The 14,584-nt window shown below is 40.1% G+C and overlaps 2 protein-coding genes across 2 annotated transcripts; one reads left to right on the plus strand and one right to left on the minus strand.

The window, feature by feature from the left end:
- Positions 1–656: 656 nt before the first annotated feature.
- ccl20b (chemokine (C-C motif) ligand 20b) lies at positions 657–2,807 on the plus strand (the record flags this gene model as incomplete). The annotated part of the gene is made up of 4 exons (XM_079234538.1): positions 657–738; positions 882–984; positions 2,284–2,358; positions 2,471–2,807. The coding sequence occupies 4 exons, from the start codon at positions 657–659 to the stop codon at positions 2,526–2,528; spliced, it is 318 nt and encodes a 105-aa protein (XP_079090664.1). The 3' UTR covers positions 2,529–2,807.
- A 3,053-nt stretch (positions 2,808–5,860) lies between these two features.
- On the minus strand, positions 5,861–9,922 carry LOC306750538 (uncharacterized protein; the record flags this gene model as incomplete). The annotated part of the gene is made up of 3 exons (XM_079233981.1): positions 5,861–6,150; positions 6,246–6,363; positions 7,393–9,922. 3 exons carry the CDS (start codon positions 9,920–9,922, stop codon positions 5,910–5,912), a joined length of 2,889 nt encoding a protein of 962 aa, XP_079090107.1. The 3' UTR covers positions 5,861–5,909.
- Between the last annotated feature and the right edge of the window lie 4,662 nt (positions 9,923–14,584).

The raw sequence follows: 14,584 nt of genomic DNA on the forward strand, positions 1-14,584 counted from the left end.
AATGATTAAATTCCTTTGGTGTTGCAGCGAGGGAGGCAGTTATTGAATAACTTGTGAGGGGAAGTTGAGAGAAAGGAATTGTCCTCCTGCCGTGAGAGCTTAACTGCATGGTTGCTTTTGAATCGTGAAAATCATCAATGACCAAAGTTAATTAATTGTAATTAATTGAAGTAATTGTGTGTGTGTGTTTGTGTTTTGAGCTTGGTGATGCTTAATTCTGCTGTTAAGGTAGCATCTTATTTCATTCCTTTAGCTTACTAATGCTTATTTATTGAGTTACTGTTCTTCTTCTTCTTCTTCTTCTTCTTCTTCTTCTTCTTCTTCTTCTTCTTCTAATTATAGTTATTTCTGGTGCTGCTACACTGAGATATGTGGTTGGATATTCATAATCACTTCCACATGCTACAAATGCCCATTTTCTAACACACTTCCTGGTCCTACATGCGTAGGCTAGCAGGTCAACCCTTTTCTGGCTCACGTCCACATTCTGAAACAATCGCACATGTCTTACACAATCCTGTCAAACACGGGAAAATCCCACAGACGCCTTACTTAAGGAGTGAGTGCAGTGCAGCCTGTCACACTTTCACTGAATCCCTTCAGGCGCTTTACACCGCTTGCTTTTAAGCCAACCAACACTCGTACAATAAGAAACAATGGCAAGCTGCAGAGTTTGTCTACTGGCAGTTCTGTGCTCCCTCGTCATCCTCACTACCTTCACAGGCAGCACACAGTCGGGTAAGTCCTTGACTGCAAATCTTAAAACTTTAACAGACTGTGTCGAATTTAATCTGCAAATGTATACATTTGTAAAAAGCTATAGTTGTTAAGGCTGTGTTGGTTGTCTTTATTTTTAAATTATTTTTGTTCAATCTTTGCAGCGAGTTGCTGCATGATGTACACTTCACGGCCTTTGCGATGCCAGCGCCTGATTGGCTACACCATTCAGACCATCATCAACTCCTGCGACATCAACGCTGTCATGTAAGTAAACCCCTATGATCTCATGCCAGACGGCAATTTTGCTAATTTAGTCGTAACAGCAACACGTGGAGCAGGTTGTAACGGGTATATCCAGGTAGAACTAATGAAAAAGACATGATACATTTATACTTTATAGATAATGTGGGTCAGCTTAACAATGATTGATCACCAAATATTTTTTCAATGAAAACATTGAAACACTCCCATCACATGTTTCTATAGCACAAGGTAACTTCATCTGATTATAGTACCAAACCCCAAAATATTCAATTTGTTTTGCTGTAATATCTCATATTAGTGTTATCATAGTGATATAGAAAATTGTACTGCATGATTGTGTTCTGTGCAGTTGCAGACTTACCTACTTAACTACCAACTAAATGTACCTGCAATAGAAAGGTGGCAGTGCAGTCAAGTTAACAGAGTTCAAGTGACTGAAAAAACATAGAAAATTGTCCAAAACTATTTGAACTGGCTATAACATGTGACATATGGATTGGATGTCGTATTTGTGACATTAAAATACATACATATACATACAGCAACAATGTGTGTTACATTCAAACTGCAGTTAACAAAGATCATGGGTTTCTTTAACAATTCTTTGTACCACAAAGACACGGTGGTTTTCAAGACATTTAGTGTTTGAATTTGATCAAGAATTTGACTGACGCAAAAGCAAATAAATCCAGATTCTTAGATAAGATGAACAAAGCATGAGCTTGACCTTGTGTGTGTCAATTGCACAACACCTCCTCGCTTGTGTTTCCCCGGCAGTTAAAGTATGACCAAGAATCAATAATTTGCTGTGCGCAAGGATTGCTGAACGGGCCTAGTAGCACAGGACCAGGGGCCTAAAGTTTCAGGGGCCTTCACCTAAGAAATGTTACCCGAAAAGATATGTACCAACCACAAGGAGGCTTAAAATGACCACTACAAAGAGATGCAAAACAACCACAAATATACTTAACATGACCACTACAAAGAGATGCAAAACAACCACAAATATACTTAACATGACCACTACAAAGAGATGCAAAACAGCAGCAAAGAGACTCAAAAGAGTTATGAAAAGGTGAAAAACAACCACAAAGAGACTGAACAACAAAGTGTGTGTGTTGCTCTTATAAAGGAGAGGTGGTGGACCCTTGTGATTTCTGGACTCTGGTCACTGTAGTAAATATGTCTTCGAGACACTGTGGGGTTAATACACTAACTGGAATACCGTGAACCGTTACTCGAGCGCATCAATGTCTCTCGTGTGTCATCATTTCTTAACCGTGTCCTGTTTTCCTACAGATTCCACCTTCCAGGGAGGTTTTTGTGCGCTGACCCTTCCTCCAAGTGGACTCTGAGAGGCATGAAATGTGTCGAGTGAGTACATCACAGCGTGCTTAATGGCGTCTTTCTGTACATGTGTTTTCATTTGATGCTCCAACCATGTACTAAACTAAACTAATGTTGTGTTTTCTATTTTTCTGTCTAGTGAAAGAAAGCGGAAGACCAGTTGGATGACCGCGAAGGGAAACTCCACGTTAGCATAAGCGCAAGAGAGCAGTTAACACATGCAGTGCATAACTCTACTACTTATGCACCGAAGACTCCTAACTTAAATTATTATATTACATCTCATTATATTTAATCTGTTTTACAAACAGGGAAGTGTAGTAAATGGTATACACAGTAAACGGTACATTGTAGCGACAGATTGTCAACAAAAAATAATGAAAACATTGTTTTCAAGAAGTGTATATATGTATATATGTGTGTTATATATTGCTTGTTGCTGAACTCTGACATGTTGAGGTCAGAGAAATGAAGTATGAAAGTAGAAAGTTTTGATTGTAATTTATTTTGTCAAAGAATGTATTAAAATAGATGTTTGATAATTCATGTGTCTGTCTGAATGAGTTTCACTACATTCATCACGTCCACACATTTCATACCTTCAATACAACCTTTTCAGTTATATTTAAAAAAACAAATACTTGAAATAAATATTTGAGGATTTAATTTGATCTATATTGAACAAGAAATCTAAATAAAGTCATACAATCATATCTGCTGTACATTGCAAATGGTATCTTACTTTAACAGTGATTAGTCAATAAAAAGTCAGAGTGAAAATTAGACATTTGATATTAGACATTTGATATTAGACATTTGATATTAGACATTTGTCACAATGTTTTACACGTAAGAAGACAATGTTGGCTAATAATGGATAATGTAGTAAAGTTTCAATAAAAATAACAATAATTCCAAAAAGGTAATTAAAAATGCCCAGGGTTTGTGTTCTGTTTGGTACGATACATTTACACAATAATACAGACTGTATGCTTTTGTTCTTCATAATCAATGTAAAGCTTTTTGGAACACACATTTTTTTATTTGTACTGGTTACCAGTAGGGTTGGGTACCGAAAACCAGTGCCACTATGGCACCGGTGCCTATACGACCGGTACCTACCGGACAGAAACGCAACGCAGATTTCTGTGCTTCCTTTCGGTGCCTGAGCCGATTTAAACACTTTTTTTACACTACTCTGATGAGTCCGTCCTGGCAGCAGGTTGAATAGCTACAGTAGCTAGCTAGACATCAACCTTTTAACAGAGAAAATGGCGACAGGTGAACGGTCAAAAGTGTGACTGTATTTTGCGGAAAAAAAAGATTTGAACAAACGTGCAGCAAATGCAACAAAACAATTGCGTGTAAAGAAGAAGAGCCGAACTCCGAGAGAGAAACGCTCCGTCTTCTCCATCGAACCTCGTTGAGGAAACATCTGTTTTCAATGCTGGAATCTAGATGCGAATGCTGCAGAAACGTCTGTTTCGCTGATGGAGGTCAACGACAGAGCGAAGAAACCGCAGCTGACCGGCAAGAACACCGTCTGAGAAACGCTCCAAGCCGCGACACAAAGTGAGATTATTAGGAGACGTGTTTCTTCCTCGGTTCAGTTGGTGTTTGCCGAATTCAAGAGCAGCTACGTCTGGTTCAGAAAAGCTCTCCCAGTTGATATTAATGATGACGTGTAGTCCAGAAAAGCAGCAGTTTGTAGAATCCAACAGTTTCTGAGTGGAGTTCTGTTGCACATGGTCCCTATTTATATATTGTTTATAGTTTGAAGTTAAAAAGTTTGAAGCTGTAGTTTGAAGTCAAGTGTTTTGTATTTATTTATTTATATTTATAGTATACTAATATATTGTTCAATTTGAAGAAGAAAAAATTGCCTTGACAGTAAAAAAGTATCGGTTCAGGCACCGGTATCGGAAAAAACCCAAACGATACCCATCCCAAGTTGCCAGCAAGTTGCTTCATTTCTAAATACTGAAAATGATCATATATACAATACAAGTTATCATGACAATGTGGCAACATTTTAGGGAAATGAAACCGTACACATGTCAAACTGTTGCAGGTTAAAAAAAATTAATCCGAAAGTGAAAGATTTTGAACACAACTGGCAAGTAGAGGAACCCAGACTCATATGTTTTATGTCTAAAGTATTTTAGATGGGATCGTTATCTTGTCAGTCTGTTCTTAGTTAGATGGCAGTATCTTGTTCTATTCTACACAGTGGCGGCTGGTGATTTTTTTTTGGGGGGGGCGCAGTTGGGCGGCGCGGTTTAAATAGCACTCCACAATGAGAAGAAAAGAGGTTTTGAGTAGAATATTCTAAAAAACAAAGCTTTATTTCAAGACAACACAGTACTCAACACTGTCCAATAACAACTATCAACAAAGTGTAACTTTGGGCATGAGAGGTTCAGAGCAGAATGGTTTAAGACACATTGGGTTGGGTTTCAGAGGTTTACAGAATAAAAGAGGTGCCCACAGCCTCACATGAAAGAGGTTTAGAGCAGAATAGATTCAGAAAGAGAGACATCACATTTTACATTGGGTGTTTGACAGAGTAGGCCCCACTACTTGTAAAGACATTTAAACTGGGGGCCCTGCAGTAAGGAGGCACTGGTGAGGTGGTCTTTGAAGGCAAAGCGTTCCCTGGTGTGTCCAAGTATGGTGTCACAAACCTACAGATAAATATATAGAGAGAGACAGAGACAGACAGAGAAGATGTGTCGAAATATCTACTACAAACAGGCTTCATACTACAGACAGGGAGCTGCATGGGATGTGAGGGAATGATAAAGGTCTCTGATTCGACGAATAGTCCAACCACATTGCAATAAGAAACGATGTCATTGGAAGATAAAGATTCTTGTTTCATCCGCCAATGAGAAGCTGTCCTTGCCGTAACGCCCCTGAAATGTTTGCTCGCTTCCATAGACTCACATTTGGCCGGCGCCCCGAGAGGGGAGGGGCTTTTCTCAGTGATGATGAACAGCGATATATTATATTTGGTCACATTTAACTGGTTTTAAGTGGTTGTTGACAGGGGCTTACGGTCTCCCACACACATTTAGCGAGTCAACACGGTATATTTCTTATTTAAATTATTTGGTACATAATGTTTTTTGACTATATTATTTTTTTTTTTCTTCTTTTTTTTTTTTCATTGCATAATTTTAAGAGGGGCGGCGCCCTAGCGCCCTCTATTGATGCACCGCCACTGATTCTACATAATATTTACAATATCATCTATTCAATTACATTTATTCTGTATAGCCCAAAATAACAAATTACAAATTTGCCTCAGAGGCCTGTCATTATCAGTTCACTGCCCTGATGGAAAAACTAATTGGACTCATAATTAGTCATACCTTGGTCTTCCAGTTTGGTTGTATGGGTACTATTTCAGTTAGACCAGTAAGACTAACTGATCAAGACGGTATTAAAAGTTAGCCGGCAACCTCCTCCAGATACACTTTATGGCAATTTTGTGGGAAAAACAAGCCAACAAATCCCAAGAAGACGCCAATGAAGTACACTGGCTGTAAACCTCAAAGGATGGTATGTTCTTTACATCACGGTCTGTCCACCACGGTGAGGAGGAACCGGTCCTCACCAGGATCTTCTCTGGTCTTCAGAGCCTGGCGGAGCTTCTCCCAGAACAACTCAGGGTGCTCCCCGGCTCGAGGCCAGCTCAGGTAGGTCCACCTCTTCAGCATCTTCCTCATGCGGTAGTAAGGAGACAGCTGAGCGATGGGGATGTCCTCCAGAAACACCAGGATCAGCACGTCCTTCTGCTCATCGAACAGACGGAAGCTACAGCGGACAAAATCAACAGACCTGTCACACAAACTGGCTTCATACCGAGTTAGCGAGGGGTTAAACTGCCGCTTGTCGGCCGATATGTTTACCTGGCCACCTGGATCTCTCTGGAGCACCACTCGCTCTCGAGGTATCTGCGACTGATCACACAGATGGTCTTCCTGCTTCCGTAGATGGCATCTGTGATGTTGTCCATGATGGGTTTGCCTGAGGAAGTGAGAAGGAAAAAGGTGAAGAAAAGGGTCAGAAAAGAAAGTCTGTATTTGCCTCATTAGCTCCTCTGATGGTGCAGTACCTAAAGTACTATGGAGACACCCTCTGGAGTAGAGATGAAAGTACAAAACAACTGCACAAGATCACGCACATAAAAGTATTTTTCTTACTGCAGATATTTTACATCAGAGGTATTATATCAGCATTAAAGCTTTTCTTCAACATACACACAAAAGAGCAGCACCAATTGGCCGAACAGCTAACCTAACTTTCTGGAAAAAAGTAGTTAGTTTTAATCTATGAAACCTTAAATGCCATCACGACCATCATCAAGAACGGCTTCATTCAAGACCCTACATAGATAAATAAGACCACAGCTGTGTTGGCAGACGGTGGGGCTGTACTTATAGGCACAGTGGGGATTTGAGCATCTGAGGCTGAAGGGAATGTAATTAGTGTTGCAGGTATTTGGCCATAAATCAAAGAATTGAACAAATTAAAACTCTGACTAAAAAACGTTAAGGGATCAACAAAGTACTTGCATTTCATTCTGATGAGGACATGAATGTGTGCATCAAATCAATGGCATCAACAACTATTGGCTTCTGCAAAGGCTTCCTCTGATGTGTTTGTTTTTTCCCCATTCTGACCCTCCTTTCAGCAACATTCCCTGGTTGCGATCGAATAGTTAAAAAAATACTTTTCCTGACAACGTCGATGGAAAATGTCATGAGGAAGTGACTACTACGGAAAAAAACACCACATTTACACTCAGTTTCGTACTTATGCCGGCTGCTCTCATCCAACATTCATTCCCCAATCACCCTTTCAGTACAACCCCTTTACCCCAGCCAGTTGCCAGATTATCAATGTTGCTTACGTTGCTCTCCAGAGACTGAACCTTAACCCTGCCATTGTTTCTGAACCAACCAACCGACCCACAGACATCGCCATCTCAAAAGCCAATCTACAAGCACGGTTAAAACATTTTTGTTCGATGCCAGGTGCAAAGGGCAGTCTCACCTGGCTCGAAGTCTCGATGGTGCAGACACAATCTCCAGCCCTGCTCCCCTTCCAGTTTTGGCAACAGCTCCCGGATGACCCATGGCTCATCATTGGTGTTGTAGGAGACGAAGGCGTCATACTGACTGGGAGCGTGCTTGTTTTTAAACTTTAAGTCAACGAGTAAAGCCTGAAAGAGGTAGTAGGCGTAGACCAGCTGCCACCTCAGGAAATGGTAGGTGAAGGACACCAACATAAACAGGAGGATCGTGCATGTGGAGGAGATGAAGTAGATGAACTCTGTGTCCACTGTGCAGGACCGGTCGTCGAGGTCCAACAGTTTCATACCTTTCAGGTCTGAAGGGTAGTTGCACGTAAAGTTGTCGGCATCGTAAACTTGGGTTTGCTTGTTGATAACTACCCAACGGCGGAACCAGACGTTATCACAGTTACAGGTGAAACTATTGCTTTGAAGATCGAGGTAGCGGAGAGCCGGTAAGGACTTTATAACTTCCTCACTGTAAACGGAATATTGATTCTTTCTTGCCTGCAGAAACTCCAGCTTGGTAAGGTTGGCTTTTATGAGGAAATCTAAAGACGAAAGGCTTAATCCCGATATATAAAGGGTTTCAAGGCCTCGGATTGGGTAAAACAACTCCGGATAGAGATCCCTGAAGTCATTTGCGCTCATGTCAAGTTTTTGCAGTTTTGGCGTGTAAGTGAACGTGTCTTTGTGCAAGGATACAAGTTGAGCGTTCCTGGTATTGAAAAACAAAAGATTGGTCAAACCTTGAAGGAAGTTGGAAGGCAGGGAGGATTTCCCATGACGACTATTTCCAAGAAACACCAACGTCTCCAAATGGGACAGTTTAGAAAATGGTGGATCAATAACTTCATTATTACGGTATTGAATGATATTGTCACTCAAATACAATGCTTTTAAATTGTTCAGATGGTGGAATAATCCTTTGGTAAGTCCCTTTTTATCTATTTTATTATTGTTCAGAAGCAAAACTGTAAGATTCCATAATCCCAAAAAAGACCCATTTGTAAGATAATTAATTTGATTATTGTCTAATGACAAATTCTGGAGTGACTGCAAGCCTTCAAATTCCCCTTTATTAATGGTGGTGAGTTTATTTAGATTCAAATGCAGTTGTTTTAGATTTGGCAGGTATTTTTGGAAAGCACTGTCTAATTTATAGATGGTGTTGTTCTGTAGCTTTAAAACTTCCAATCGAATCAAATCCTTGAAGACGCACCCTTTTAGAGCTGAGATTAAATTCTGATTAAGGCTGAGTTCTCTGAGCTTTATCAGATTGGTAAAATCATTGCATTCAAGTGTTTTGATGCCATTCATGCTGAGATCCAGCTCTCGGAGAGTTGATAGATTCCTTGTGGCAGCTGGAACAGATAGAAGTTTGTTATGACGCAGACTCAAGATCTTTAACCCTTGCGGAGATCTGAAGGCCTCCTCACTGATATTTTGTATTTTATTCATAGCTAAATCTATCTCTGTTATGTTAATACATAAGTGGAAGAATTGCGCATTGACATAAAGTAGGTTGTTATCTCTGAGTTGGAGTGTGGACACTGTTGGGATGGAGCAGGAAACGTTGATTAGTGCTGTAAGTTGTGTATGTTTCATTCCATTCATCCTCAGAGTCTTCAGTGAGGGGTTGAAGTTCTCTCGTAATGTTTTCATGGCATCATTACCGATTTTTTGCGCACTAAAATCAAGAGTAGACACTCGACTAAGAAAAGTCATATTCTGAATGTCCCATTCCATCGGTTTCTTTGAAGAAGAAGGGAAGTGGATGATTAACCGGTTGAGATTTGGAAAAACATCCGCAGTGATCCTGAAGACGGCAATGGGATTTCCAGACAAATCAAGGGAAGTGACGTTTAGCGAGCTGTTTGTCAGTTCTGACGAATTAAAAGTGGTTAAATCGTTACTTTTCACTGACAGCACCCGTAGAGTTGGCAGATGCTGTAATATAGTGTGAACATTTGTCAAGCGGTGCAGTTTGTTGTTGGAGATGTCCAAAAACGTCAAGCTTGTCAAAGACTTAAAAGAAGTTGATTCCAACGACTTGATGCCATTACTATTGATGTTAAGCTCTGTGAGGTTGATCAAACCCTGAAAAAGATCATCTCCAAGTCTACCAAGTTTGTTACGATTTAGATTTAACTTCTTGAGGGAAATCAGATCGGCAAAGGTGCCTGGGCCTATCTTCGAAATGCGGTTGTGTTGCAGGTCTAACTGTGTCAAAACTGAGAAGTTTTGAAAATGTGATGCTTGTATTTCTGAAATGATGTTGTCAGACAAGTCAAAACCTTTCACAGTTGAGGGAATATCTTGAGGAACGGCGTTGAATTTACTATTGGTGCATATGGCTTTTTCGTAACTGATACGGCACAACTTCAGATAATATCCTGAGACTGGAACAACAAAACTGCTGATATTCAGCAAGAGAAAAAATAAACTCAGTTTAAAATATCTAGATCCTCTTTCTTTCATTGTTTTGTCCTCTTTCACTCCAGGGGCCATTTTTATATCTTTTTTTAAATCAGGGACTTGCAATTCCTCAATTGGAGATCAATCTGGAGATCCTAAAAAAATCCAATAATAAAAAGGACTATAAGGAACAAAATAAAGACTCAAAATATGAACACTATGCGAAATGTATGTCATCTGAACATTATTTAACTTCATTATAAAAGACTCAATAATGGTTTCTGATACTCACTGTGTCACACAAAGAAGAGATGATTAATCACGGATATCACATCCACAGGATCTTGTAATTTAATGATCATCCTTTGTTCGAATAAAATGCTCCTCTCAGATGAAAAGAGTCAGAACGATATCTCTCACCATGTAGAAGACAGTGAACACGAGAAACATGTTTGTCTCGATGTGCCCGTCGTCTCTTTCGTACAGATCGAGTGCGGAAGTGAGAGTTCCAGGCAGAACCTTTTAGAGGATTTAGTTTTTAAAGACCTTCTAATACGTCTACGGTGCTCATTCCCTTTATTCTAACTGGTACACTGTCCTCGCCCTTTTACTTCTTTTTTTTAAGTGAAATACAGAGAGTTGTGGTTTTAATCACTTCCTCAAAAAATGTTCACTAATGACGAATGAAGTGTGAGCGTGTCCAACGAAGAACCAGCACTTCCTCTTCTCTGCTGCCATGCCAATACAGTTTCTTCATCAGTCAGAAAAAAATGAGGTCCGTTGAGGCTGGTCAATTTAAAGTTTAAAAAAACGTGTTGTTGTGAAAACCAGTGTTGGAAACAGCATATTGAGATCTTTTACTTCGGTAAATGTAGTATAGCACGAAAGTGCCAAAATACCAACTAATGTAAAGGTAAAAGTCCTGCATTCAAAAGTAGCATTACTTATTGAGCAGAATGGGCAATTTCATAATAACATATACTGTATTATCTATATGTGCTAAAACATACTAAGTTCTTCGTTAAATATATTTTGGAACAGTAATTTGAATCTGCAAAGTTATTAAAGCTGACAAATAAATGTAATGGAATTAAAAGAACAATATTTGCCTCCAAAATGTAGTGAAGTAACAGCAAAATAGCTAAATTGTACTTGTAAATAATAATAACAAATGTGACAAAATCTTTGATCCTTCTTTGTTAAAACAGTTTGAGCTGGAAAAAGTTTAAAAGCCTAAACTTAGAATAAGTCTTTCCTGGGCCATTGGTGTTACTTTACAACATAGATATTCAGCCTAATGGCCTGTTGCTGCAAATGCTGCTATATATCAAAATAATCCACTTTGATTTAATACATGCATATCATATTTAATACATGCATATCAAAATAGTGGTGTCAAAATAGTGGTGTCACTGTGTATGGCTGATGGATGTCACGGTGACTCAACATCTTCTTGGTTCATAGAAAACATTTGCTTTCTCAATAATACGCCATTGCACAATCAATATTACGCTATTGCACAATCTATTAAATGTTTTGGGGATTTCACTGTAATATTGTGCTGTTTTTTTCGATGCCAAACTCTGTCTCTCTTCACTATAAGTGATTTTATTTCACAAATGTATTTAAATTATATCTAATAATACTTTAGACACTTTCACTTCAACGTGAGAGAGCTATCTAGTTTGAATTCCACTCCCAGTTATTTTCTTGATTTGGGATGAATGTGTCTCACAAGAACCGTGTTAACCTAAAATCAATCGATAAAAAAAAAAGATGTTGCTGTTGAAAGGCAGTTTTTCAATGATGGAGGAAAAATGTGACAGGTGGAATTGGGTGAACGAACCCTTTAATACGGTATTTCTCCTGATCCAGTAGGCTCCACCCTCACCTGCCCTCTCTCTTTGTTTCGGATCGCTGTGTTGGCGAACCGGGAACACCGGGCTTCGTCCATCACGTCGAGTCAAAATGTCCGCTGTCAAAAAAGTCTTGTTGCATTGATGAATTAGTTGAATGAATTATTATTATATAACAATACGATAAAATAAGACACGTAAACCAAAATGTTACAGTAAATCATTTTGTATTAATTGAATGCACACAGAGTCAAATTAAATTAAATTAAAAATAGAACAATAACGTTAAATTAACGTTAAAGCTACTCCAACCCTGCTTGCCTTTGTAAACCAGCTGGCTGGTAAAAACAGTTATAGATGCAGTGCGAGGCGTAGTTACACATGTCTGTGCTCAAACATCATGGCTTGATGAATGCAAAAGTTTTCTTTCATTACAGACTAGTCAGCTAACAGCATTATCCGGGTCCTCAGGACACGTTTTCTAGCTAACGTGCTGAACTCCCCTGACTAGGTTAGCTAGCTTAAGCGCGGTTAGCATTGAATATACACGGGCCATGTGGAGGAATTGAGCTTCTCTCAAAAAACGAGTAATGTATATCTAAATGTGTTAAATAGACAACTCCCACCATATTTGAACAATTTAATAATGCGGGTACTTACCACAAGAGCGGTTGTTGGTGGAGAAAGAAAAGAAAGAGCGACTGCATGAGGTCCGGTACTTTTTTTGCAGAAGGACCCACGAGGGAAGCCCTAATGGTTGCCTTCTTTACAACTATTATTTGTAAAGACCTGTTTCAGTGCTGGTTGCCGATAAACCCGGCTGCCATGTCTCAGCCAGAATAGGCCCGTTTCTATGAAGCCAGATACGGCCCAGAATCGGCAGCCATCAACGGGCCACAGCCGTTTGAGTGCTGGTTGCCGATAAACCCATTTGCCATGTCTCAGCCAGAATAGGCTATATATATATGTCTGTAACAGCTACATCTGGGCCAGATATGGCAACAATGAATTGGGCCAAGGCTGGCTCACATTCGGCCGCATCAAGCCAGAACACAGCCGAGTCAGCCGACACTCAGCCGCAATACGGCCGAGTCCGCTGGCTACCTGGGTATGCTCACGGCATGAGCTAAATGTGCTAACTTTGCTAACGTAAATATGCTATTGCAAAACAAAGTTTAGTAAATACACTTACCGATCTTGAAATGGATCCCTTCTGTTGGCATATTCCTCTTCCTTGCAGGAATCAAATCCTTCAGGCTGTGAAGCTCCTGTCGTCCTCGTCGCTACTCGCCAAAATCGCCGCCACTGCTTCCTTCGTAGTGCGTATTCTCTCTGTCTTCTTTGTTTTTAAACCTCAGGTGTTTAGGGTAGGGTCTTGGAGGTCCTTTGTGATTTCTTGAGTGTTCATTGGTTAGTTTTTTCACAAAATGTCGAAAGACACACGAATCAACAAATCACGGTGAAGGATTTCGTGTGACGAGTACTTTCGGCACCGCGTCACCCAACACATCCTTGACCCTATCTCTCTGTGTGAATTGCCTCCGAGCTCACGGGAGGCAGGAAGCGAAAGCGGAAAGCCTACTGATTCCTCTAAAATTTGAAACAGAAATGTCTGTGCCGTTTTATCGCAAAGACATGAAGACATAAATATTGTAAAACACACAAAATGTAAATATTGTAATACACAAAATGGAAAACCGTGAACCGTTACTCGAGCGCATCAATGTCTCTCGTGTGTCATCATTTCTTAACCGTGTCCTGTTTTCCTACAGATTCCACCTTCCAGGGAGGTTTTTGTGCGCTGAGCCTTCTTCCAAGTGGACTCTGAGAGGCATGAAATGTGTCGAGTGAGTACATCACAGCGTGCTTAATGGCGTCTTTCTGTACATGTATTTTCATTTGATGCTCCAACCATGTACTAAACTAAACTAATGTTGTGTTTTCTATTACATCTACATTAGATTTTTGTTAAATTATTATATTACATCTCATTAGATTTATTCTGTTCTACAAACAGGGAAGTGTAGTACATAGTATACACAGTAAACGGTACATTGTAGCGAAAGAGGAAAACATTATTTTCGAGAAGTGTGTATATTGTAGAGTTGTAATAAGTTTATTATGACTTGCACTGGTGAATAAAGATTGCCCATGTGTAAAATGCAATGGATAAGATGGATATAATAATTAATCATTAATAAGGGATATTAATGAAGCTGTATGAAATGTGCACTGTTAACAGTAGGAAGCGACTGTTGTTTTTTTGTCACTGGGAGGTGTTTCAGGTATGCATGGAATGAGTAAAACAAGATAGATACTGCATGTGGTAAGACTGTGTAGCTGTTCTTTTAAGGAGGGACTACTTTTTGAAGTTGATCAGGAGGGCGGAGTAAGAACTTTTAAACGCTGGAAGTAGAGAAGCTACTGGTGTATGGACTGTTGTTGTTATCGGACCTTGTTTTTGTGGCCAGAGAAGAGGAAAACTCCGCCCCTGATGGTGTGTTCACACCGAACAACAGCTTCAGTTTACTCGCATGAGCGAAAAGAGGGTGTTCCCACCTCATGTCGGAACATCAAACGCCCACGTGTCTGGGTTTATAACCATCATCCGTAGCCGCACACAGCTCGGTGAATTTCACCCACTCCTCCAGGAACTGCATCTGGCTTATCTCCGTAAAACGGATACCGTTTCCTTCATCCACCATGGAAATAACCACTAGTTCTGCGTGTGCTTGTGCTAGTGTCTGGGTTCATAATATTATCCGTAGTCCCACAACAGGGTCTGAATGACCGCCGCTACCAGCGCTGCTACAGCAGCAGTTTGATTCAGGAACGGCAAGACGGCGGGGGTGACGGGCGGAGCTTCTCAACGCTGATTCTCAATGCTGATTCTCAATGC

This window comes from Taurulus bubalis, assembly GCF_910589615.1.
Source record: "Taurulus bubalis genome assembly, chromosome: 18".
Taxonomy (NCBI): domain Eukaryota; kingdom Metazoa; phylum Chordata; class Actinopteri; order Perciformes; family Cottidae; genus Taurulus; species Taurulus bubalis.